Source organism: Trachypithecus francoisi, unplaced genomic scaffold, assembly GCF_009764315.1.
Source record: "Trachypithecus francoisi isolate TF-2019V2 unplaced genomic scaffold, Tfra_2.0 Lachesis_group3, whole genome shotgun sequence".
Taxonomy (NCBI): Eukaryota; Metazoa; Chordata; class Mammalia; order Primates; family Cercopithecidae; genus Trachypithecus; species Trachypithecus francoisi.
Genome location: NW_022681468.1, coordinates 130,705,352 through 130,732,998, shown reverse-complemented (window position 1 = coordinate 130,732,998; position 27,647 = coordinate 130,705,352). Strand labels below are relative to the sequence as shown.

General features: G+C 42.7%; 1 protein-coding gene across 1 annotated transcript; it reads left to right on the top strand.

Annotated features, from left to right (window-relative positions):
- Positions 1–670: 670 nt before the first annotated feature.
- CCNB2 (cyclin B2) lies at positions 671–22,844 on the top strand. The gene is made up of 9 exons (XM_033189936.1): positions 671–1,345; positions 3,685–3,813; positions 3,920–4,033; positions 11,461–11,631; positions 11,735–11,893; positions 13,729–13,965; positions 14,269–14,409; positions 21,049–21,159; positions 22,566–22,844. Exons 1-9 carry the CDS (start codon positions 1,322–1,324, stop codon positions 22,674–22,676), a joined length of 1,197 nt encoding a protein of 398 aa, XP_033045827.1. The 5' UTR covers positions 671–1,321; the 3' UTR covers positions 22,677–22,844.
- The last annotated feature ends 4,803 nt before the right edge of the window (positions 22,845–27,647 follow it).

Below are 27,647 nucleotides of genomic sequence, written 5' to 3'. Positions count from 1 at the left end.
TAATTTTTGTATTTTTTAATAGAGATGGGTTTTTACCATGTTGGCCAGGCTGATATTGAACTCCTGACCTCAAGTGATTCACCCGCCTCGGCCTCCCAAAGTGCTGGGATTACAGGTGTAAGCCACTGCGCCCGGCCCTTTTTCTGACTTTTTAATGATGGCCGTTCTTGCAGGAATAACGTGGTATCTCCCTGTGGTATTAACTTGCATTTCTTTGATGATCAGTGACGTCGAGCATTTTTTCATGTATTTGTTGGCCATTTGAATATCTCTTTTGAGAAATATTTATTCATGTCCTTTGCCCATTTTTTGATGGCATTATTTTTTTTCTTGCTGATTTGAGTTCCTTGTAGATTGTGGATACTTGTCTTTTTTCCGATGCATAGTTTGCAAATATTTTCTCTTATTCTGTGGTTGTCTGTTTACTCTATTATTTCTTTTGCTGTGCAGAAGCTTTTTAGTTTAATTAGGTCCCATTGATGTATTTTCGTTTTTGTTGCATTTGCTTTTGGGGTCTTAGTCATGAATTCTCTGCTTGGGCTGATTGTTAGATGAATATTTATTGAGCACCAACCATATATGACAAACGATGTACTAGGTGCTGGGAATATAATGGAGAACTTACATGAATCACCAATCACACAAATCTCTTTTATCTTTTTTTTTTTTTTTTTTTTTTTTGCCTTACTTGAGATTTTGGGTTTTTGAGTAAACGCCATTATTCCCCCCCCCCCTTTTTTTTTTTAGCACACTTTTATGTCTCAACCACCTAACGCACTGCTGCCCTGAGCAACCCGGAGGGGCCGGTTCCTGCACCCCGGCCAACACAATCTAAACCCCAACACGCCGAAGACGAATAAAGGCCAACCAGCTTCCGCCCACTCAGTACAAACGTCGACAGACATTTGTAGATGAGGCCTTGTCAAAATTCAGAGGTGTCCTACGTCTGCTTTCCCAGTGAGACAGTTGCTTTTTGTTTGTCTCAGAGACTGGGAATTTTCTTTTTTTTTAAAGACTGTAGGCAGAAAAAACACCCCAACCGGCTGTTGGGACAATCAAACGGGTCTAAGAAAATTCAGCCAACGAGAGTGCGAGAGTGCCTCTGTGTTGGCCAATGAGAAGAGCGCGACGTGCGCAGGGCCGCCCAATGGGGCGCAAGCGACGCGGTATTTGAATCCTGGAACAAGGCTACAGCGTCGAAGATTCCCAGCGCTGCGGACCCGCAGAGCAGCCCTAACGGCGCTTCGTACGGTAGTGCCCTCCCTTTTCAGTCCGTGTCCCTCCCTGGGCCGGGCTGGCACTCTTGCTTTCCCCGTCCCTCATGGCGCTGCTCCGACGCCCGACGGTGAGTGTGTTCGGCGACCGCCCTCCGAGGCGAGTCCGTTGGCCCCACAGCTCCCCTGTCGCTTCTCTCATTTGCTCCGAGCTTCTCCGTCTCAGCCTAGGCTGCTTTTCTCTTCTCCAGAGCTCCCCGCTTCGCCCGCCTTCCTGGCCCTGCGGCAGGTCGTCTCCTGCCGGCCTCTCTCCGTCTGGATTCCGCCCTCTCTTTGCCCCTCCCTGCCCCAGAGTGGGAGAAGTGTAGGAAAGCGCTTCCGAGATGGCACCTGTCAAGTGAGCCCCCTGAGCACTGGGCCTAGTACTCAGCGAGCGATCCCCGAGTGCTCTTCATTGCCAGAGATTTATCTACTTACACGTTCCTAGGATTTCCCTCCCCCTTTCTTGAACAACTCCTTGCCAACTAAGGTATCTGTGGTGGGGGCTGGGAGGAGGACTGGAGGGGTTCTGTCGGCAGTAAAGTGTGCGTGTTTCATCAGGCAACTGCCAGGCTGTTTTTCAGATTGTTCACATTTGTTTTTTGTTTTGTTTTTTTTTTTTGAGACGGAGTCTCGCTCTGTCGCCCAGGCTGGAGTGCAGTGGCCGGATCTCAGCTCACTGCAAGCTCCGCCTCCCGGGTTCACGCCATTCTCCTGCCTCAGCCTCCCGAGTAGCTGGGACTACAGGCGTCCGCCACCTCGCCCGGCTAGTTTTTTGTATTTTTTAGTAGAGACGGGGTTTCACCGTGTTAGCCAGGATGCTCTCGTTCTCCTGACCTCGTGATCCGCCCGTCTCGGCCTCCCAAAGTGCTGGGATTACAGGCTTGAGCCACCGCGCCCGGCCTTCACATTTGTTTTTGTATGACTTTCCCATTTATTTCTGCACGCTAAGTCTTCCAGGCTACGTTCACTAATACGTGGGTTTGTCCCCTTAAAAAATTTATTTACTCAAATGTAATAGAGATTTTTGAATATAGTTTGGACTAGCGTGGCAGACTGAGAGAAAAGGGTCCAAATTCATTTATTTTATCCTTGCAGAGATCAAAGTGTTACGGTGTTTTGGTTATTTTTCCTGTGGGCTTGAATTGTGCTGGGACCTACTTTTTTCCTTTGCTGAAAGCTAGAGGGCCCTGACACACCTGAGTTCCATCATCTTGGCTATAAGGTTAGATAAAAGCTGCCAATTTTCCTATCCAGATGAATTTAAATTTAGTCACATTAGCGGGCTTGTACCCATAAGCATTACATTTTCAAACACTTTTTTCAGATTGGTAGTTGCTGCTGGAAAAAATTGAACAGCCTGACTTTTGAGAATCCTAATAGATTGAATATATTCAGCATTTAATTAATATCCTTTTTGTGGATCTAAGTCCAACTGACAAGTAATTTTTTATAATAATGTATTCTATAACGTTATTTAATAGTCAAAACCTTTCTGTTCAGGGAAGGCTTGAGTTTCCCTTGTCCCTCTATCCTGGTAGATCCACTCAAACCCCTTGTTGGGAGTTTTATTAGAGTCAGGACCCTGAACTCTGAGGGATAGGACATGCTGGTTTTTTGTTTTTTTCTTTTTTAATGAAATGTTTATCTCTTCTATAATAAGCTTTTTTTTTTGATATGAATTGCTTTTCCTAGCAAGTTTTATTTCTAAGCACATTATGTCTAAAGCAGGCTAAAGTCAACTGACAATTTTTATTTCGTACCATTCCCACCTTCCCTGAGTTTGGGAGCTAAAACTGTATTATCCAAGGAAACTACTTCCATTCTAAATATCCTTAATATAAGAGAAAATCCATTCTATGGCAACCTCATTTTAAAATGCTGTAGTTCTAAAAGATCACGCATACGGGAGCATTTCTTATTTGTAAAATGGCATAAGAACCAAAGCTAGTTTAGGTTTTAAACATCTGGTTTTTAAACAACCAGACCTATTATTAACTATTAATATTATAGCTTTGTAATTTTTCATCTTAATTTACTTGTTACCAAGCTCTATAAAGGAAGGTTTTTAAGTATATGCCTTTAGCTTGCAGGGCTCTCCAACAAGTGATATGGGTACTATGAGAAATAATCATTAAATAATAATAAGCTTTGAAGTTCTCTTACAGGCCCACTTGAATATTCAGAATAGTCTTGCAAGGTTGGTGGGAGGATCTTTATTACAGATAAAGTAGATGGATGATTTGCCTAATTTAGAGTGATGTTATTAATCACAAATAGCATTTTTAGACTTCCTGAAATGTACCTTTTCCATCTTGCAAATAGATCTTGACTTATTGTCCTTTCGCAGAGCAATTCTAAATTTGAGTATCTAACATTAGCAAAGTATTTCAAATTCTTTCAAGGTTTCATTAATTTTTTTTTTTTTCAGGTGTCCAGTGATTTGGAGAACATTGACACAGGATTTAATTCTAAAGTTAAGAGTCATGTGACTATTAGGCGAACTGTTTTAGAAGAAATTGGAAATAAAGTTACAACCAGAGCAGCACAAGTAGCTAAGGTAACAATGGTGAAGACTGAATGTGAATACGGAGGTCGATTCTGTATAGTGCTGAGTCTCACAACACTGGCTGTCTTGCCCTATCCATGTTTCTTTTTCCTTATAGAAAGCTCAGAACACCAAAGTACCAGTTCAACCCACCAAAACAACAAATGTCAACAAACAACTGAAACCTACTGCTTCTGTCAAACCAGTACAGATGGAAATGTTGGCTCCAAAGGTAGGAAGTTCTGAATTTACAAACATATTTAATGAGGTAGCCTGTTTTTAGCCAGACTACAAGGGTGCCTTTATCATTGCTGCACCTTTTAATGAACATTCGTAGCTAGAACTCTGCTTTGAAGCAACAGTGTAGGAAATGAGTATATACACCTTTTAAATGATGGTACTTAATTTAACATTATGACCTTGAAGCTGGGCATGGTGGCTTATGCCTGTAATCTCAGCACTTTGAGAGGCTGAGGCAGGAGTGTCACCTGAGGCCAGCATTTCAAGGCTGCAATGCGCTATAATTGTGTCACTGCATTCTAGCCTGAACAACGGAGCAAGACCTTGTCTCTGAAAAAAAAAAAAAAAACTACGACCCTGAATAATAAAGTTAATTACCTTAATAACCAAATAAAGGATGGAGTGGTTGGGAAAATTCATGGAATGAGTGAGATTTTTTGGGGTAGAGAGAAGCTGATAGGAAAGGGCACCTTTTTGGAGAACAAAGTAGCAACAAAGATCAAGGTTCCAAAGCGGAAATGGCCTATAAGCATGTCCTTTGGTTAAGGAGTCTGAAATACTTAACTGAGTCAGGCAGCTTGTGTGAGGCACCAGAAGATAAGGCTGGGAAGAAGATTGCAGTTGGATTTGAAGGTCTTGGGGATTTGAATTTTTATCCCATTAGGCTTGAGGAAACAGAGTTTTGAGGAGTAGAGAAATGATGAAAACAATGTAGGGAGGTAAGTTAGGAGGTATTGCACTTGTCCAAGCAAGAGCTGATGACGGTCTTAAGCTAGCCCAGATCTTCCCTAAGCACCTACCCGTGTACTAGTATCAATACTGGTTATGGGCCGGGCGCGGTGGCTCAAGCCTGTAATCCCAGCACTTTGGGAGGCCGAGATGGGCGGATCACGAGGTCAGGAGATTGAGACCATCCTGGCTAACACAGTGAAACCCAGTCTCTACTAAAAATACAAAAACTAGCTGGGCGAGGTGGCGGGCGCCTGTAGTCCCAGCTACTCGGGAGGCTGAGGCAGGAGAATGGCGTAAACCCGGGAGGCGGAGCTTGCAGTGAGCTGAGATCCGGCCACTGCACTCCAGTCCGGGCGACAGAGCGAGACTCCACCTCAAAAAAAAAGAAAAAAGAAAAACGAAAAAAAAAAAAAAAAAAAAAGATACTGGTTATGAAGAAACTACATCAAATGTGTTAGGATGGCTCAGAACGTCTTTCAGGGCCATCATCTTGTATTTAGGAAAGAATACTTTGAACATATGGCTTGCACGCAGGAGTGGTATCCTTAACCACTTGGATATTAAATAAACCATTTATGCAGTAAATGAACGAAAAGTAGGAAAGTCAGGAGAGGGCGGTAGCTTTGGTAAAGGTATCCTGTTTGGCTTCCGGTTTGTTGAGGTAACAGAGAGACATCTGCCTGGAAATGCAGTTGGAAATGTGGCGGCAATATCTGAAGGCAAGGAACGGATTTGTCAGCTTTCTCCACAGAGACGATGGTTGAAAGCATGTTGTTCTTTATGAGAACTCAAGCTTAGAACAAATAGTTGAGATGGGACTTCCTTTAAGAAACCTTCCCTTGAAGGTTTCTATAATAGTGACCTCCTGAAAGCCAAACCCAAAGGCTGGTATTCAGACCTTGATGTCTTAGTAGTTGTGTAGTGTTTTACATGTGTAATGGTTTGAATGTGGTTCCTCCTACATCGCAGGAGGGCGATTTGGCAGTATATGTATATATTTTTCAGGGGGACAGAGTCTTGCTGTGTTGCCCAGGCTGCAGTGCAGTGGCTCGATCTCTGCTTACTGCAACCTCCGCCTCCCGGGTTCAAGTGGTTCTCCTGTCTCAGCCTCCTGAATAGCTGGGATTACAGGTGCATGCCATCACGCCTGGCTAATTTTTTGTTTTTTGTTTTTTGTTTTTTTTTGAGACAGCCTCGCTCTGTCGCCCAGGCTGGAGTGCAGTGGCATGATCTTGGCTGACTGCAAGCTCCGCCTCCTGAGTTCACACCATTCTCCTGCCTCAGCCTCCTGAGTAGCTGGGACTACAGGCGCCCACCACCACGCCCCGCTAATTTTTTGTATTTTTTTTTTTTTTTTTGAGACAGAGTCTCGCTCTGTCGCCCAGGCTGGATTTTTGTATTTTTAGTAGAGATGGAGTTTCACCGTGTTAGCCAGGATGGTCTCAATCTCCTGACCTCGTGATCCGCCCGCCTCGGCCTCCTAAAGTGCTGGGATTACAGGCATGAGCCACCGCGCCCAGCCGTAATGTTTTGTATTTTTTAGTAAAACGGGGTTTCACCATATTGGCCAGCTGGTCTTGAACTCCTGACCTCAGGTGATCCACTTGCTTCCACCTCCCAAAGTGCTGGGATTACAGGCGTGAGTCACTGCGCCTGGCAGTAATATATTTCAAATGGTTATTCTCTGTACCCAGTAGGTCTGTTTTTAATCCAAAGAAAATGATCGGAGGGATAATCAAGTACTTTTAAATAGTGCTGTGATGAATGTGTTTTATAGAGTAGAGAAGTACTAGTTAAATCCATTTAAGGAAATACTATGCAGCCATAAGTATCATGTTTTAGTAGAATATTTAAAGACATCAAAATGCTTGTAACATTAAGTGGAAAAATCAGATTATAACAATATATAAACAGTGCAACCCCAGATTTCCTTTTAAAACGTACATTTGTATGCAGAATATTGAATGGTAGTTATTTTTGAGTATTGAGTTGGACTTAAGATTGCCTTGCATTTTCTTCCTTAAAACTTCAGACTTTTACCATGGGTACATATTACTGTTCAAGTTAGAGAAGAAAAGAAGACTTTTTTTTTTTTTTTTTTTTTTTTAAAGCAAAGACCACGAATATGTTATGAAAGAAACAAAGAGAAAAATAGTTTCCTCCTGTGACCTCCATAACTTCACCCTTTTTGTGTTTCTTTTAATCCTTGGCTGACTCCTTTTCTCTTGATTCCTGGCAAAATTGAGGCCACTGTTTGTTTGAGATAAAGCATTATGGACCTGTAGCTCAGTTCATATATAAATCAGTTCCAGGATTGAAGCATATAGCTACATGTTCTAGATTTAGAAGTTATCAGGAATTAATGAACAACAGTTATTTCCAATTCAAATACGTTTCCCTCTGAGAAACACAGTAGTGAAGGAATCTCTAAGTCCATGATTTAGGTAGAGCCACACCTTCTGACAGGTGAGTCCCTCTGCCTGCCTGTCTCTGGTCAGCTCTCTGGCTTTTACTTTGTCACCTGCTCTATCTGCAGGGTTATCACTGTTCTTTAGAGCTAATCCCTGGAGGTGTGGAAATGCTACTTGAGCGCACAGGTTTCTAGCAATTTTCCTGGAAAGATGATAACATAAGCCATGTGTCCATTGTGTCCAATAGCAGATGTTCCCAGTCTTCTAACCAAATTTATACCATCCTTTCTGCAAAACTGGAGGGCAGGTTTCTCTCTTTGTGGCAGTTGACACGACTGAATCACAAAGTGAGACCTTGCAAGAGTTCCAGCCCTTTACAGGTAGTCATAGAAGCTTATTATCCTGCAGGTTTTGAAGAAAATGGTGTTTTTTGCTGACTAATGAGGCTTTGGTAAACACAGTAGTTTGAAAGGACAAGGAAGGCTTTTTACTAGTCCCATGTTTGCTGGACACTGGGGAAACAAGTTGAATAAACCATTGACTCTGTCCAGAGGAGCTCCCAGTCAAGTTGGAGAACATAGGAGTAAAAGCATGGCTTTATCTGTCACAGAGAGAGATGCACGCTTATGAGAGGTATACTGAGGAGTCATAGCTAGAACAGATTACCTGATCAGATGAGTAGGATCTTAGAAAGGGTCTTATAATAATTAAATTATGCTGGAGTTCACAATGAATGCTTTCAAGTAATTCTAAATTAAGGGGCAGGGCAAGAATCTTTGTCTTAACGTAGTGGCTTTTGTTGTTGATTGCTTGATTGATGGACGAGATCTCACTATGTTGCCCAGTTTTGACTCAAACTCCTACGTACAAGCAATCATCCCACCTCAGGCTCCCAAAGTGCTGGGATCACAGATGTAAGCCACCACACCCAGCCCCTGGTGGATTTTGAATATGGCTAAACTCAGTTGCACTTCTGAATAGGAGCCAGAAAAACATTCTAAACTGCTATGAGAGCACATGATAACCTCTGACTCCTTAAAGCAGACTTTTTGGTATTGACTGCCCTTCCAGGGGTGGGTGATCATGCTTATCCTTGAAAAAGCTAACCTTCGACTGAAGTTGCATATACTCACTTCAATGCAAATCTGATTGCAGTCACTTACTAAACTCCTTCAGTTGTTGCACCTTTCCTTTGGATAAAATCTAAGCTTTTTAGCCTGGCTCTTGTTCTGCTTTTCAGCTCATCTTCTCATACCTCACAGGCTATCCTGCTGACATCTCAAATCAATTTGCACTTCCCTGAATTGCCTTGATTTTCTTTGGTTTCTTTTTGCCCATTCATCTTCCTTAAGGTCTTATCGTCTCTGGTACCCTGGGTACCTCTACTCATTTGTCCTAGCTCCTTGAGGTTTCCAGGTTTCCAAATTCTATTCTATTCTATGCTATTCTTTCCTTTCCTTTCCTTTCTTTTCTTTTCTTTTTTTTAGACAGAGTCACACTCTGTCTCTAGGCTGGAGTGCAGTGGCATAATCATGGCTCACTGCAGCTTCGATCTCCTGGGCTCAGGTGATTCTCCCACTTCAGCCTCCAAGTAGCTGGGACAACAAATGTGCGCCAACATGCCTGGCTAATTTTTGTGTTTTTTGTAGAGGCGAGGTTTTGCCATGTTTCCCAAACTGGCCTCGAACTCCTGAGCTGAAGCAATCCACCTGCTTCAGCCTTCTCAAATGCTGGGATTACGGGTGTGAGCCACTGCACTTGGCCTGGGTTCTCAAATTCTTGAAAAAATGGCATGCATGCCTACATAGCTCTTGCTCACCTGGTCCCTCCTCAGTTTAAGACTTTTGATTTAAGAAGGGAGGACATGTTTTAAACTGCTCTCTGTTGTTGTTGTTGTATCCTCTGAGACTGGAAATTATAATTATTGAGCTTTACTGTAAATTAAAATTGTCTGTTCTATCATAAAGCCCTCTTTTTTTTTCTTCTTTTTTTTGAGACAGAGTCTCGCTCTGTTGCCCAGGCTGGGGTGCAGTGGTGCAATTTCGGCTCACTGCAACCTCTGCCTCCTGGGTTCAAGAGATTCTCCTGCCTCAGCCTCCTGAGTAGCTGGGTTTACAAGCATGCGCCACCACGGGCCCAGCTAATTTTTGTATTTTTAGTAGAGACGGGGCTTCACCATGTTGGTCAGGCTGATCTCAAACTTCTGACCTCGTGATCCACCCACCTTAGCCTCCCAGAGTGCTGGGATTACAGGCATGAGCCACCACGCCTGGCCGCCTCCTCTTTTTAAAAAATATTTTATTACCTTAATATATATTTGTATAGCTTAGCATCTTGTTAGGTTTTACTTGGAGAAGTACTTCTTTTTTTTTTTTTTTTTTTTTTTTTTGAGACGGAGTCTTGCTCTGCCACCTAGGCTGGAGTGCAGTGGCCGGATCTCAGCTCACTGCAAGCTCTGCCTCCCGGGTTTACGCCATTCTCCTGTCTCAGCCTCCGGAGTAGCTGGGACTACAGGCGCCCGCCACCTCGCCCGGCTAGTTTTTTGTATTTTTAGTAGAGACGGGGTTTCACCGTGTTAGCCAGGATGGTCTCGATCTCCTGACCTCGTGATCCGCCCGTCTCGGCCTCCCAAAGTGCTGGGATTACAGGCTTGAGCCACAGCGCCCGGCCAGTACTTCTTTTTAAAAGCAATGATTTGGCCGGGTGTGGTGGCTCACGCCTGTAATCCCAGCACTTTGGGAGGCTATGGTGGGCAGATCATGAGGTCAGGAGATCGAGACCATCCTGGCTAACACGGTGAAACCCCGTCTCTACTAAAAATATAAAAAATTATCCGGGCATGGTGGCAGGTGCCTGTAGTCCCAGCTACTCTGGAAGCTGTGGCAGGAGAATGGCATGAACCCGGGAGGCGGAGCTTGTAGTGAGCCGAGATCACGCCACTGCACTCCAGCCTGGGCGACAGAGTGAGACTCCATCTCAAAAAAAATAAATAAAAAATTTAAAAAGCAATGATTTATTTATATTTCATTAATAAATGCTTATTTTAACTACTTGATAAATTTTTAATTTGTGTAATTTTTATAAATAATTACCCAGTCAGCATAGGAAAGTGAAATACTGAGTTGTATACTTGCTCAGTCTTCGCTCCCTTCTCCTATTTTATTTATAGACTGGAATATGCTTTTCTCCTTTTTAGTTGCCAGTTTTTCAACTTAGAATAAATTAGTTGAAGAGAAGAAAACATTATACTGCAGAAGAGGCTGGTACTAAAGTAGAATGATCAGCTCCAATAATCTTTGAACCCAGGTGGTCAAGTTTCTTTCATTTATTGAGCACCTACTACGTATCAGGGATTATGTAGATGTTTGAGGTACCTTAGTGGGCAAACCAATTAAATAAACATAAGCTTTTAGAGCTTACATTCTGGCAGAGGTAGACAGAAAATAATACACATACTATATAAACTGTAGAATTTTAGAAGTATAGGTTTTATGAGAAAAAACAGAGATGAGACATGGGTAGGGTGAGAGGACAGGGATTGGAGACAGGTGATAATTTTGGTTTTTGTTTGTTTATTTGGTTGGTTTTGAGGTGGAGTCTTGCTCCGTCCAGCCCAGGCTAGAGTGCAGTGGCATGATCTTGGCTCATTGCAACCTCTGCCTCCCATGTTCAAGCTATTCTCCTGCCTCGGCCTCCTGAGTAGCTGGAACTACAGGGGCGCACCATCACACCCAGCTAATTTTTGTATTTTTAAAGTAGAGACGGGGTTTTGTCAGGCTGGTCTTGAACTCCTGGGCTCAAGCCATCCACCTGCCTTGGCATGAGCCACTGTGCCTGGCCAGATAATTTTAAATAGGAGTCAGGATAGACCCCATTGAGAATGTAACATTTAAGCAAAACTTGAAGAAAGTAAGGGAATTGCCCATATGGACATAGGGGCAAGAGCATTCTGGGTAAGAAGAACCTGGTTTGAGTGAAGCAGTCAGGGGAGAGAAGCAGGAGATGGGTCAGCGAGGGAAGTGGGGAGGGCCAGATTATATAAGGTCTATAGGCCATTGGGAGGACTTAAGTTTTCAGTTTGGGTGAAATTAAACAGATAAGTGTCTCTTGAAGAACTTCACATATGATATCTTGAATTATTCACCTCTTCGTATGAAATTTGTTTTGTCTTCAACATATTTCAATTGTGCTTATGATATTGATATTTAAGCCAGTTGGCTCTGCATGTATTTGTGGTTAAGGCTTCTCCTACATGTGCCTTAATTTGTTGGTGTAGGGTCCTTCTCCCACACCCGAGGATGTCTCCATGAAGGAAGAGAATCTCTGCCAAGCTTTTTCTGATGCCTTGCTCTGCAAAATCGAGGACATTGATAATGAAGATTGGGAGAACCCTCAGCTCTGCAGTGACTACGTTAAGGATATCTATCAGTACCTCAGGCAGCTGGAGGTGGGTGGGTCTTTGTGTTTTGGTTGTATAAGCAATGTGGAATTTGTCACACAGCTGGGAAGGAAACAAGGTCAGCTTTTTAAACTTTTGATTCTACCCACAGGTTTTGCAGTCCATAAACCCACATTTCTTAGATGGAAGAGATATAAATGGACGCATGCGTGCCATCCTGGTGGACTGGCTGGTGCAGGTCCACTCCAAGTTTAGGCTTCTGCAGGAGACTCTGTACATGTGTGTTGCCATTATGGATCGATTTTTACAGGTAGGTGTGGCTTCAGAGACTTCATGCCAGTGGCTTATTGAACATTGCGTTTATGCTTGGGGGATAGAAAACTAAAGTGGGTACTTCTGAAAAAAAGACCAAAAATCAAATTGTGAGAAGCCAAAGAACTTTAAGGACTAAAAAGGAAAGTAATCCAAATGTGTCAAGCCTTTGATGATGCTGACCAATATTGGGCATTTCTGTAAGACCAGTCAGCTAAAAAGCACTTGGGGGAAATATTGCATTGCCACAATCCTTCATCAGAGGAATATACCATCAGTTGGGCTGCAATTCCATCTGAAGCCTATAGTGCCTTTGGATGCTGGTTTTCTGGGCCTGCTTGCACAATTTCCATAGTTTGGTGCTCTTTGGTGTTAAGTTTTAAGTTTCCTCATCTGAAAAATGATGAGTTTGGCTAGAGAACCTCCACATTTCCAGCCAACTATGGCATTGAATCACTGTAGAAGAAGGTAGAAGAAGAAGGTGTTTTTTTTTAAAGGAGCAGGGGTGTGTGTGGAGTGGACTGAGAATGTAGTGTAATAAAGAGTAATATAAGAAAATGAGAGGCAGAAATAATCTTCAGCATATTTATCAGTGAGTAATGCACAGCCCCTGACCTTTAGAAGAGAAAGCAGATATAAATCGCCAGTGTGTTATCTACCAAACAATAGCCTTGCAGATAAGGATTTATTTATTTAAAGTCAACATTCAGGATGGGGTTTAGGTCAGGCACAAATTCTGTCCAAACCATGTAGTAAAAATTACTTTACAATAATGGCCCTGAGATACTACAAAATCCCAGGTAGTATGCATTCCTCTTTGGGCAGGAAAGCACAACAATATTTTAGGTAGGTTTCTTTATTTTTTATTTTTTTGAGACAGGGTTTTATTCTGTCGTTGCCCACGCTGGAGTGCAGTGACACAATCTGGGCTCATTGTAGCCTCAACTTCCTGGGCTCAATCAATCCTTCTGCCTCAGCTTCCTAAGAAGGTGTGATTATAGGCGTATGCTACCACACCCAGCTAAGGTTTTGATTTTTTTATAGAGAGGGGTTTTTGCCATGTTGCCCAGGCTGGTCTCAAACTCCTTAGCTCAAGTGATCCGCCCACCTCGGCCTCCCAAAGTGTTGGGATTATAGGCATGAGCCACTGTGCCCAGCCATGGTAGATTTTTAATAATGAGAGCTGAAGCAAGAAAGGCGCAGAGTCCCAGTTTGGGAGGGGGAAAAAAAAGCAATTAAGGGAAACACTTTACCCTAGCCTGAGAGTCTCCCTGACTCCAAAGCATTAGTGGAAGATTTTCTAAGCTGAATGATGGGTATGCTTTTGGTAAGGATTAAGGAAATTAGCCATCCATTAAATTCTCACTTTTTTTCTTTGGCCTCATTTCTATTCAGACCATGCTTAGTGTGTCAGGTCAGGGCTCCCACAGATACTCAAGTCAGCATGAGGTTGTGGGAAGAGTGACTAGGAGCTTGGTATTCAGGCTTGGATTCTTCCCTTCTTGGCAACTGAATGATCTTGGCATGGTGTCTGAATCTGTTCTCAGGACATCTATTTGTAATTGAGGAATAAAATATGTCCTTCCTAGGATTTTTGTGAGGATTGGATGAGATAGTATGTTAGAATCTTAGCACTGTGCCTAGCACAGAGTACTCAATTACAGATAGCTGTCATGATCAGTGGTGGAACAGTCAGGTCTCCTGTGCCCTTATGAGGGCCATGAGCAAAGACAATGTGCACTTTTCCAGGACTTGGTTCCCTTTCCTCTTTCCCCACCCAAAGCTTCGCTCTTCTTGTTAGGTGTGACTTTTGATACATTAATTTTCCATTAGGTTCAGCCAGTTTCCCGGAAGAAGCTTCAGTTAGTTGGGATTACTGCTCTGCTCTTGGCTTCCAAGTACGAGGAGATGTTTTCTCCAAATATTGAAGACTTTGTTTACATCACAGACAACGCTTATACCAGTTCCCAAATCCGAGAAATGGAAACTCTAATTTTGAAAGAATTGAAATTTGAGTTGGGTCGACCATTGCCACTACACTTCTTAAGGCGAGCATCAAAAGCCGGAGAAGTAAGTGCCTCCAACTCTGTAAGAGACTGTTTTTGCTTGGTGTTTCATCCTAGAAACCTTGACCTAATTAAAGGAAAGCTTATTAATTTATAGGACTCATCCTTTAGATAAGTCTTAATGCTTACCTCATCAGTTCTTAAGAGAAAGGCCTCCTGATCTTTGTTTACAACATAGTGTGGAATAGAGTAATTCTTCAGAAGGATAAGTGAGTTAAGTGAATTGGAGTTCCTAGGCTTCATGCAGACTTTTGCAAGATACTAATTACAGTTGTGATTCTTACTGTCCCTGGCTGTTCTTTCTTAGGTTGATGTTGAACAGCACACTTTAGCCAAATATTTGATGGAGCTGACTCTCATCGACTATGACATGGTGCATTATCATCCTTCTAAGGTAGCAGCAGCTGCTTCCTGCTTGTCTCAGAAGCTTCTAGGACAAGGAAAATGGGTGAGTAGTGGATTTAAGAAGAAATTAATTAGGCTATATTTTAGTCCCTCATAATATGAAAGGCCTTAGCATTTTTACAACACTGTCTTTGAAGCAATTGGTATTGTTTGGTTTTTGACACAGGGTCTCACTCTGTCGTGTAGGCTAGAGTGTGGTGGTGCCATCACAGCCCACTGTAGTCTTGACCTCCCAGGCTGAAGTGATCCTCCTACCTCAGCCTCCCGAGTAGCGGGGACTACAGGCATGCATGACCATGCCTCGCTAATTTTTGTAATTTTTTTGTAGAGACAGGGTTTTGCCATGTTGCCTAGGGTAGCCTTGAACTCGGCTCAAGCAGTCTGCCCACCTTGGCTTCCCAAAGTGCTAGGATTTCAGATATGAGCCACTGTGCCTAGCCTGAAGCAATTGTTTAAAGTTCAAAGGCCTAAAGGAAAGCTGCTTGGAGAGGGGCGTGGGGGCTTGTGCTTATAGTTCTAGCTACTAGGGAGGCTGAGGGAGGAGGATCATTTGAGCTCAGGCTCAGGAGTTCAAGTCTAGCCTGGGGAACATAGACCCCTGTCTCTTGGGAAAGAAAGCAAGCAAGCTACTTGGAACAGTTCAAATAGAAGTGAGTTGACTATATATACCAGAGTGCATGTATGCATTATAGAGTTGTACAGAATGAGGAAGGCCACGAAGAACTGATATGTATAATTTCTTAGATATTCTGTTAAGTGAAAAAGTTGTCAAGCACACAAGACAAAGGAAGGCCAAGGCCTGACTCATTTAGCCAGTAAGAACAGAATGAGCCACTTGTAGATTCAGAAGAGTAGCCAAGGTTGGCAGTTCCCTGGGTCTTTGTTTCACATGGCAAAAAGGATAATGTGGAAACAAATGGAGCTGGATGCCTGCAGTGTAAGCCACAGGTACACTGCTGTGGAGAAGCCAGTTCTAGACCACTGCTAAGCAGTCTTCTAGTCTGCAGGTATACCCTGAAAGCAGCACAGCAGAAAACCTCATCAGAACCTAGGGGATAAGAAGCTGTCTTGGCCAGGTGTCATGCCTGTAATCCCAGCACTTTGGGAGGCCAAGGTGGGCAGATCATCTGAGGTCAGGAGTTTGAGACCAGCCTGGCCAACATGGCAAAACCCCCGTCTCTACTAAAAATACGCCAGGCATGGTGGCAGGTGCCTGTAATCCAAGCTACTTGGGAGGCCTGGGCATAAGAATCCACTTGAACCTGGGAGACAAAAGTTGCATTCAGCCGAGATCGTGCCACTGCACTCTAGCCTGGGGGACAGGGTGAGACTGTGTCTCCAAAAAAAAAAAAAATAGAAGAAGCTGTTTGGTGACAGCCTCCCAGAGGAGATAGGGAGGTGAGTGGGAGCTGGCTGGGCCACAGCTCTGCCCACATCTGCCATCCCCTCCTTTTCCAGGAGGATCACAAAGCATTTTGCCAGGACCAATCAGCTGTGGCTCAGGTCTTGGCCTGCCCTGTATGGATATAGGCAAGGCCACCAGGGCAGCACGGTGGAGCTGTTCACCTAAACAATGTCTATTGTAGTCTACATTTTATGCAACAAAGTGTGTGTGTGTATGTATATATATGTATATATTTGTTTAATTTTTTGGTACAGGAGGAATAAACCAGAAAGAATGAAAGTGGATACTATGGGGTTCTGTGGAACAGGGTGGAGGTTGAGGATGAGAGGGCTTCTGATTGTAAACTTTTATTGACTTTATAATACAGTGTTAACTTTTTTGATTTTTGAACAATGTAAATATTTTATGCTAACTTTAAATTGTAATTAAGTGGAAATAAACAATGTAACCACATGTGAAATTGGTAACAGAACACAGAGGAAAGAATTAATTTAAGTACTTGTTGCTTGAGCCCAGGAGTTCGAGCCCAGCCTGGGTAGCATGGCAAGACCCCCATCTCTACAAAAAATTTAAAAATTAGCTGGGTATGATGGTGCACACCTGTAGTCCTAGTTACTCAGGAGGCTGAGGCAGGAGGATTGCTTGAGACCAGGAGTTCAAGGCTGAAGTAGCTATGATCATGCCACTGCATGCCAACCTGGGCAATAGAGCAAAACCCTGTCTCAAAAAAAGAAAAAAAAAAAAATCTGTAACCTGAACACAGCATTCTGACTGAGCATCCTTAGTGGGATTTAAAGTATGACAAAACAAAGGACTAAAGTGGTAACATCAAGTTCACTTAGTAGGTTCATTGTTAATCTGTTATTATAATTCTGGAACTATTTTATGTGTATTGTAGGATAAAACAAATTTATTCATGTTATTAAGGACTAAAACTTTCACTATAGGAAGAGTTTTATTATTAATTAGTTCATTTTTCATACAGGGTCTTGCTTTGTCATCCAGACTGGAGTGTGGTGCTGCTACTACAGCTCACTGCAGCCTCAATTGCCTGGGCTCAAGTGATCCTCCCACTTCAGCCTCCTGAGTAGCTGGGACCCAGCCAACACATCATCATGCCTGGCTAATTTTAAAGTTTTTTCTAGAGATTGGCTCTCCCTATGTTGCCCAGGCTGGTCTTGAACTCCTGGGCTCAAGTGATCTTCTCGCCTTGGCGTCCCAAAGTGCTAGGATTACAGATGTGAGCCACTGTGCCTGGCCTAAGAGAGAAAACACTAACAATTAAAAACTAAAGGTTAGTCCTCACGTAGGAAATAGCAAAACAAAAACAAAGGAAAACCCCTATTATGTTTTGAAAATAACAGCAAATTCAGAATAAAGGGTCTCAGAAACAGTGACAACTCAGTAGTAGTGAGCATATTTAGTGCCCACATCCTGGATACTAAATACCATTATCTACTGCCAACTAGGGTTCATGAGTGAAATTGCTGATTTAAGGGCTATGGCAGAGGAAGTACAAGGTGAGCCTAGAAAAATTTGTGCCAGATAGCACACAAATTTTCAAAGATCAATGAGGTCACATCAAAAGGACATAGGAGAGCTGGTCATGGCAGCATGTGCCTATAGTCCCAGCTACTCAGGAGGCTGAGGCAGGAGAATCCCTTTAGCCCAGGAGTTTGAGGCTGCAGTGACCTATGATTGCACCACAATAAAATAGGAAGGGAAGGAGGGACATAGGAATGGGCTTGAAAGGGCTCTGGCTGACTGAATTAGAGCATTAAAAAGCATAATGACAGTAATAGATTGTAGTGTATAAAAAAAAGGATTCATGGGTCCATAATGATACAAAAAATAAAACGGGTTCATTTTTAAAAATCAGAATGCCAGCTAATTAAAGTAGAATGATAGAGTTAGAAACCACTAATTTTCAACATGTAATAATTTATTCAAGCAAGGTGCATCAATGAATGCAAAAATCACTAGATGGAATAATTTTGGGAAACAAGATTCACATGGTCTCAAATTATCATCCCATAGATACTTGTTAATTCTGTAGCAAAACTGCACATCTATGATGAAGTGGTCTGGTGGTTTCCACCTTCACCCAGTGATTAAGCTCCACATTGCCATTGGCAGACAACCTGAGTTGCTGTGTCATGTTGTGCAGTAAGATGTATACATTATCACCTATTCATGCCCAAAACGTTTGACATGAATTAAATCATGAGGAAATGTGCAAATCCAGAATTTGAGACGTTTTAAAAGGAACTGCCTTGGATGCTTAAAAAAATAGTCACTGGTGACAGTGTTTCTTATGTGAGAATGGTGTTATGGATAGGTACAAAAATGTACTTTTTAGAATATGCTTCTGAAATGTTTAGCAGGGATGTGCTGTGATACCTGCAAATTGCTTTCAAATGGCATAGCAAAAATTGTGTGTGAGTACACATATATAGAGAGAAGGAGAGGAGGAAAACGTGGTGCATATTCATGATTGATCAGTCTACATGAAGGATATTTAGAGGGTCATTCAGTTTTTCTGTAGATTTGGAATTTTTTTTAATTTAATTTAATTTAATTTTATATTTATTTATTTTTTTTTTTTGAGACGGAGTCTCGCTCTGTCGCCCGGGCTGGGGTGCAGTGGCCGGATCTCAGCTCACTGCAAGCTCCGCCTCCCGGGTTCCCGCCATTCTCCTGCCTCAGCCTCCGAGTAGCTGGGACTACAGGCGCCCGCCACCTCGCCGGCTAGTTTTTTGTATTTTTTAGTAGAGACGGGGTTTCACCGTGTTAGCCAGGATGGTCTCGATCTCCTAACCTCGTGATCCGCCCGCCTCGGCCTCCCAAAGTGCTGGGATTACAGGCTTGAGCCACCGCGCCCGGCCTGGAATTTTTTTTAAATAAGACATTTGAGGCAAAAATGTCACTGATACATGGTACCAATGGCTCATTTTTAGTCACCTTACTCTTAAATGTGCTTTGCTGTCCCAGTTTTCTGAGAATTGATTTCAAAATTCTAGAAATTGTGCATTATTTCAGTTTTTACTCTTGCTTCCTCCTTTTTCCCTTCAAAGTATTTTAGGATTAAGATTAAATTGTGTAGACTGGGCACAGTGGCTCACGCCTGTAATCCCAGCACTTTAGGAGGCTGAGGCAGGTGGATGACTTAAGGCCAGGAGTTTGAGACCAGCCTAGCCAACATGGTGAAACTCTGTCTCTACTAAAAATACAAACTGAACTAAAAATACAAAAATTGGCTGGGTGTGGTTGGCACATGCCTATAGTCTCAGCTACTTGGAAGGCTGAGACACAAGAATTGTCTAAACTCGGAAGGTAGAGGTTGCAGTGAGCTGAGATTGCGCCACTACACTCCAGCCTGGGCGACAGAACCCAGGCATGATGGCGCCCACCTGTAGTTTCAGCTACTAGGGAGATTGAGGTGGGAGGATCACTTAAGCCCAGGATATCAAGGCTGCAGTGAGCTCTGATAGTGCCATTGCACTCCAGCCTGGGCAACAGAGTTGAGACCTAGTCTTCAAAGAAAAAAAGAGATTAAATTGTGGTTTAATTTGCCAATTATACCATGCATATGAAAAAAATGTACTTCCGCTTTTAGAATTTTTGTCACAGAATTTTTAAAGTCAGTTGACAAACCCTTTTTTTTTTTTTTTTTTTTTTTTTTTGAGACAGAGTCTTTCTCTGTTCCCCAGGCTGAAGTGCAGTGGTGCGATCTTGGTTCACTGCAGCCTCTGCCTCCTGGGTTCTAGCAATTCTCCTGCCTCAGCCTCCTGGGTAGCTGGGATTACAGGCATGTGCCACCATGCCTGGCTAATTTTTTTTTTTTTTTTTGAGACGGAGTCTTGCTCTGTCGCCCGGTCTGGAGTGCAGTGGCCGGATCTCAGCTCACTGCAAGCTCCGCCTCCCGGGTTTACGCCATTCTCCTGCCTCAGCCTCCCGAGTAGCTGGGACCACAGGCGCCTGCCACCTCGCCCGGCTAGTTTTTCGTATTTTTAGTAGAGACGGGGTTTCACCGTGTTAGCCAGGATGGTCTCAATCTCCTGACCTCGTGATCCGCCCGTCTCGACCTCCCAAAGTGCTGGGATTACAGGCTTGAGCCACCGCGCCCGGCGCCTGGCTAATTTTTGTATTTTTAGTCGAGACGGCGTTTCACCACGTTGATCAGGCTGGCCTCGAACTCCTGACCTCAGGTGATCCGCCCACCTTGGCCTCCCAAAGTGCTGGGATTACAGGCGTGAGCCACCGCACCTGATCTTTTTTTCCTTTTTTTTTTTTTGATACATGGTCTCACTCTGTTGCCCAGGCTGGAGTACAATGGCCTTAATAGCTCATTACACCTCAAACTTCTGGGCTCAAGCAATCCTTCCTTCTCAGCTCCTCAAGTAACTGGGACTATAGGTGGACAACACCATGCTTGGCTAATTTTTCATTTTTCATAGATATAGGGTCTCCCAATGTTACACAAACTGGTCTGAAATTCTTAAACTCAAGCGATCTTCTTGCCTTGGCCTCCGAAAGTGCTGGGATTGTGGACATGAGCCACTGGGCCCCGCCAATTTATGTATCTTCTTACATGATAAATCTTACTATCAATGGACAGCTGTTCTTTTGCTTGTATTTTACTCTTTGGGAGGCTAGGTCACAAGGCTTGGTGTGGTGTTGTCTGAGTTCTCTCTGTTCTCTGGTGCTTAACTACACAGGGTTCAACAAGAGAATTATAGGTAGTCCTACCTAGTTCTTCTGGATTTGATAGATTGTTGCTTTTAGCACAGTTTATTTCTTATTTCTGAACATCTTTCCCTGACCGACAGTATGTCTGTTTGGGTTCTTGAGCTCATAACAGAGACAGCTGGGGAGGGCTTTGATGCAGAGTTGTATGAGATGTGGCCAGCACTGTAAAGGGGCACTTTGTTTTAAGTGTCTCCTTTTTCATCCCCTTTCAGTGTTGTCACTTGAAGGACTCCTACCGGTGCAACCTCTTTAAAAGATCCTATGGGACCTTTGGCACTTGATTTAGCTAAGAGCTTCACAATGTCTTCATTTAGTCTGGTCTCAGGGCCAGAATCCTCTTGCATTTACCAGCTGCTTTAGTGTTGCTGGTACTGTGGGAGTGCTTAGGACTTTGAATTTCCAGAAGGTAAGAATATTCTTGTACAGCTTTTACATAAGTAATGTCATCATGTATGAGATATGTTCTTCTAAAGAAGCAGAGGTTTTCTCTTTCCCCTCAGTCATGTGTGTCTGCTTCTTGTGTTTCAGAACTTAAAGCAGCAGTATTACACAGGATACACAGAGAAGGAAGTATTGGAAGTCATGCAGCACATGGCCAAGAATGTGGTGAAAGTAAACGAACACTTAACTAAATTCATCGTAAGTACTATTGTTTCTTAAGCTGTGGAAAGCTTTAGGTTCTGGGTTTTGTGTATATGTGGGGTATGTGTGTGTGCTGTCATGTAAATATATTAATAATGTGAGAGTTTTAGCACAAATCCTTTATCCTTTATATTTTTCTGATACAGTATGGTGTGGAGCATACTGATAAACTCTGAGAGCAAACTTTCTTTGAAACAAAGTCGATAGGCTAGCCATGTCTAGGCCCAGTTCCTAGTCAGCCAGTCAGTTACTCAATGTGTTGAATTACTCTGTGCTCATACCAGTGTCCTGGGGAGGGCACTTTGCAAGCAGTGAAGGCCGGTCTGCATGGGATTGGGAAGAGAGAGGGCCCACTTCAAATGGCAGTGTGGAAGTAGGATTCAGGTGATGTTACTCAGAGCCTTTGTCCATGATCTTTTGAGGCAATGATGGAAAAACACCTAATTAGCAAGCATGGTTAAGAGGGAAGGGCTGGGCGCAGTGGCTCAAGCCTGTAATCCCAGCACTTTGGGAGGCCGAGACGGGCGGATCACGAGGTCAGGAGATCGAGACCATCCTGGCTAACACGGGGAAACCCCGTCTCTACTAAAAAAAAAAATACAAAAAACTAGCCGGGCGAGGTGGCAGGCGCCTGTAGTCCCAGCTACTCGGGAGGCTGAGGCAGGAGAATGGCGTAAACCCGGGAGGCGGAGCTTGCAGTGAGCTGAGATCCGGCCACTGCACTCCAGCCTGGGCGGCAGAGCAAGACTCCGTCTCAAAAAAAAAAAAAAAAGAGGGAAGACGCCCATTCGGGGGGCATCCTGAGGGCGTGGTGTCTATCTCTGCATGGCCCACCTGTGAGGAGGAACCAGAGGAGACTTAGTGCTGTCCTTGTGTGACACCAAATATCAGAGCTCACCAAGTGTGTTGTGGCAAAGAGCAAGGCATTTGAACCTCAGAAGAGTCTCAAGTGTCCTCACAACATGATTTGCTTCATGGTAGCGTAATGTGTGTTCAGTCCTGAGAGGACTGTCTGGGATTTGTTAAGCGCTAGTTGCCACCATCTTTTATTGTCGGTTATTGCTGCCAGGCCTGGTGAACCTGTTATGTCTGATGGCACTTAGGTGTCTTAAACACAGCTCCCCCTCCCATCCCTCTGGTAGCCTATGAGAGGAAGCCTGCTACTTGGACCTTGAAATCATTTGTTCCGATCACCTGTGCTACCAGCTGGGTTTTATTCATTAATGGGGATGGAAGGAAATGGTCAGGCACATGTGATGAGCCCAGAGCTTTCACTGGCTTCAGCAATTGGGCATCGTCATTGTGATGGTGATTGTGGCCCAGACCTTTGACAGTTGTGAATTAGACTAGGAATAAGGTATCAGTGGGGGTTCCTGACATGTGCTTAATCACAAATTCTGCAGGCCATCAAGAATAAGTATGCAAGCAGCAAACTCCTGAAGATTAGCACGATCCCTCAGCTGAACTCAAAAGCCGTCAAAGATCTTGCCTCCCCACTGATGGGAAGGTCCTAGGCTGCCATCGCCCCTGGGGATGTGTGCTTCATTGTACCCTTTTTCTTACTGGTTTAGAACTCTTGATTTTGTACATAGTCCTCTGGTCTATCTCATGAAACCTCTTCTCAGACCAATTTTCTAAATATATATTGAGGAAAAATAAAGCGATTGGTTTTTCTTAAGGTATCCCATGTGTATTTATTTGTGTATTCTGTACTGAAGAAATCAGTGAAAGCTTGCTTTGACTAATTTCTTTTTGAGCTATTATGAATAGCATGTAAATTATTGCCATTATGGCTTGGGCAAGACCTTTGTACCATTTTCTCAAACAGAAAAACTAGAACTTGGCCTCAGTGAACACTAAACCTATTCCTAAGCTTCTGGGATACAAATAAGTTTATTATGAAAATTTAAAATGGAAAGATAACCATGACACTTTCCTTTCTAGAAGCTAGTCAGCTGCTCTCTAATTCCTGCATTGGAACGCCTGGCCCAGAGCAACCCTTGTAATGGGTCCCTCTCTCAAAGGCATGGTTGAGACCAGAGAGAGCCATCCCATGGGTCACAGCTGGAGAAAATGGGCCTGTGGCATCCTGTTCAAGTTGAAGCTTGGGATGCATTTTCTTATTGTGCAGCTTCAGGTACATTATGGGCTAAATGGCTTTGTATTTTTTTGTTTGTTTGGTTTTTAATGGGCATTGAACTTTTTTTTTTTAAGTTCTGGGATACATGTGCAGAACATGCAGGTTTGTTACATAAATATACATGTGCCATGGTGGTTTGCTGCACCCATTAACCCATCATCTACATTAGGTATTTCTCCTAATGCTATCTCTCCCCTAGTCTCCCACCCCCTGATAGGCCCCCAGCAGGGGTTTTCCCCTCTGTGTGTCCATGTGTTCTCATTGTTCAACTCTCACTTGTAAGTGAGAACATGCAGTGTTTGGTTTTCTGTTCCTGTGTTAGTTTGCTGAGAATGATGGTTTCCAGCTTCATCCATGTCCCTGCAAAGGACATGAACTCATCCTTCTTTATGGCTGCATAGTATTCCATGTATATGTGCCACATTTTCTTTATCCAGTCTATCATTGATGGGCATTTGGGTTGGTTCCAAGTCCTTGCTATTGTGAACAGTGCTGCAATAAATATACGTGTGCGTGTGTCTTTATAGCAGAATGATTTATAATTCTTTGGGTTTACACCCAGTAATGGGATGGCTGGGTCAAATGGTATTTCTAGTTCTAGAGCCTTGAGGAATTGCCACACTGTCTTCCACAACGGTTGAACTAATTTACACTCCTACCAACAGTGTAAAAGCATTCCTATTTCTCCACATCCTCTCCAGCATCTGTTGTTCCCTGACTTTTTAATGATCGCCATTCTAACTGGCATGAGATGGTATCTCATTGTGGTTTTGATTTGCATTTCTCTAATGACCAGTGATGATGAGCATTTTTTCATGTTTGTTGACTGCAAAAATGTCTTCTTTTGAGAAATGTCTGTTCATATCCTTCACCCACTTTTTGATGGTGTTTTTTTTTCTTGTAAATTTGTTTAAGTTCTTTGTAGACTCTGGATATTAGCTCTGTGTCAGATGGAGCTTTTGCTCTGCAGAAGCTCTTTATTTTTGTTAGATCCCATTTGTCTATTTTGGCTTTGTTGCCATTGCTTTTGGTGATTTAGTCATGCAGTCTTTGCCCATGCCTATGTCCTGAATGGTATTGCCTAGGTTTTCTTCTAGGGTTTTTATGGTTAGGTCTTACATTTAAGTCTTTAATCCATCTTGAGTTAATTTTTGTATTAAGGTGTAAGGAAGGGATCCAGTTTCAGCTTTCCGCATATGGCTAGCCAGTTTTCCCAACACCATTTATTAAATAGGGAATCCTTTCCCCATTTCTTGTTGTTGTCAGGTTTGTTAAAGATCAGATGGTTGTAGATGTGTGCTGTTTTTTCTGAGGCTTCTGTTCTGTGCCATTGGTCTATATATCTGTTTTGGTACCAGTACCATGCTGTTTTGGTTTACTGTAGCCTTGTAGTAGAGTTTGAAGTCAGGTAGCATGTTGCCTCCAGCTTTGTTCTGTTTGCTTAGGATTGTCTTGGCAATGCGGGCTCTTTTTTGGTTCCATATAGAAACTTAAAGTAGTTTTTTCCAATTCTGTGAAGAAAGTCAATGGTAGCTTGATGGGGGATGGCATTGAATCTATAAATTACTTTGAGCAGTATGGCCATTTTCATGCTATCGATTCTTCCCATCCATGAGCATGGAATGTTTTTCCGTTTGTTTGTATCCTCTCTTATTTCCTTGAGCAGTGGTTTACAGTTCTCCTTGAAGAGGTCCTTCACATTTCTTGTAAATTGTATTCATAGGTATTTTATTCTCTTTGTAGGAATTGTGAATGTGAGTTCACTCGTGATTTGGCTCTCTGTCTGTTATTGGTGTATAGGAGTGCTAGTGCTTTTTGCACATTGATTTTGTATCCTGAGACTTTGCTGAAGTTGCTTATCAGCTTAGGGAGATTCTGGGCTGAGATGATGGGGTTTTCTAAATATACAATCATGTCATCTGCAAACAGACAATGTGACTTCCTCTTTTCCTAATTGAATACCCTTTATTTCTGTCTGTTGTCTGATTAGCCTGGCCAGAACTTCCAATACTGTGTTGAATAAGAGTGGTGAGAGAAGGCATCCTTGTCTTGTGCCAGTTTTCAAAGGGAATGTTTCCAGTTTTTGCCTATTCAGTATGCTATTGGCTGTGGGTTTGTCATAAATAGCTCTTGTTATTTTGAGATGCATTCCATCAATACCTAGTTTATTGAGAGTTTTTAGCATGAAGGGGTGTTGAATTTTGTCGTATGCCTTTTCTGCATCAATTAAGACAGTCGTGGTTTTTGTCATTGGTTCTGTTTATGTGATGGATTATGTTTATTGATTTGCATATATTGAACCAGCTCTGTATCCCAGGGATGAAGCTGACTTGATCATGGTGGATACGCTTTTTGATGTGCTGCTGGATTCAGTTTGCCAGTATTTTATTGAGGATTTTCGCATTGATGTTCATCAGGGATATTGGCCTAAAATGTTCTTTTTCTGTTGTGTCTCTGCCAGGTTTTGGCATCAGGATGATAATGGCCTCGTAATATGAGTTAGGGAGGATTCCCTTTTTCTGTTGTTTGGAATAGTTTCAGAAGGAATGGTACCAGCTCTTCTTTGTACCTCTGGTAGAATTTGGCTGTGAATACGTCTGGTCTTGGAATTTTTTGTTTGGTAGGCTATTACTCCCTCAATTTCAGAACTTTTTATTGGTCTACTCAGGGATTTGACTTCTTCCTGGTTTAGTCTCAGGAAGTTGAGTATGTGTCCAGGAATTTATCCATTTCTTCTAGATTTTGTGTAGACGTGTTTATAGTATTCTCTGACGGTAGTTTGTATTTCTGTGGGATCGGTGGTGATATCCCCTATATCATTTTTTATTGTGTCTATTTGATTCTTCTCTCTTTTCTTTCTCATTAGTCTGGCTAGTGGTCTATCAATTTTGTTGATCTTTTCAAAAAACCGGATCCTGGAGTCACTGATTTTTTTGAAGGGTTTTTTGTGTCTCTGTCTCCTTTTGTTCTGCTCTAATATTAGTTATTTCTTGTCTTCTGCTAGCTTTTGAATATATTTGCTGTTGCTTCTGTAGTTCTTTTAATCATGATGTTATGGTGTCAATTTTGGATCATTCCTGCTTTCACTTGTGGGCATTTAGTGCTATAAATTTCCATGTACACACTGCTTTAAATATGTCCCAGAGATTTGGGTGCTTTGTGTCTTTGTTCACATTGGTTTCAAAGAACATCTTTATTTCTGCCTTCATTTTGTTAGTTGCCCAGTAGTTATTCAGGAGCAGGTTGTTCAGTTTCCATGTAGTTGAGCAGTTTTGAGTGAGCTTCTTAATCCTGAGCTCTAATTTGATTGCACTGTGTCTGAGAGACTGTTATGATTTCTGTTCTTCCGCATTTGCTGAGGAGTGTTTTACTTTGAATTATGTGGTGAATTTTAGAATAAGTGTGATGTGGTGTTGGGAAGAATGTATATTCTGTTGATTTGGGGTGGAGAGTTCTGTAGATGACTGTTAGGTCTGCTTGGTCCAGAGCCGAGTTCAAGTCCTGGATGTCGTTGTTAATTTTCTGTCTCATTGATCTGTCCAGTGTTGACAGTGGGGTGCTGAATTCTCCCACTAGTATTGTGTGGGAGTCTAAGTCTCTTTGTAGGTCTCTGAGAACTTGGTTTATGAATCTGGGTGCTCCTGTATTGGGTACATATATATTTAGAATGGTTAGCTCTTCTTGTTGAATTGATCCCCTTACCATTATGTAATGCCCATCTTTGTCTCTTTTGATCTTTGTTGGTTTGAAGTCTATTTTATCAGAGACTAGGATTGCAACCCCTGCTTTTTTTTTTTGCTTTCCATTTGCTTGGTAAGTATTCCTCCATCCCTTTATTTTGAACCTATGTGTGTCTGCATGTGAGATGGTCTCTTGAATACAGCACACTGATGGGTCTTAACTCTATCCACTTTGCCAGTCTGTCTTTTAATTGGGGCATTTAGCCCGTTTACATTTAAGATTAATATTGTTAAGTGTGAACTTGATTCTGTCATTATGATGCTATTTTGCCCATTAGTTGATGCAGTTTCTTCATAGCATCGATGGTCTTTACAATTTGATATGTTTTTGCAGTGATTGGTACCAGTTCTTTTTCATGTTTAGTGCTTCCTTCAGTAGCTCCTGTAAGGCAGGCTTGGTGGTGACAAAATCTCTCGGTATTTGCTTGTCTGTAAAGGATTTTATTTCTCCTTTGCTTATGAAGCTTAGTTTGGCTGGATATGAAATTCTGGGTTGAAAATTCTTTTCTTTAAGAATGTTGAATATTGGCCTCCACTCTCTTCTGGCTTGTAGGGTTTCTGCCAAGAGATCCGCTGTTAGTCTGGTGGGCTTCCCTTTGTGGGTA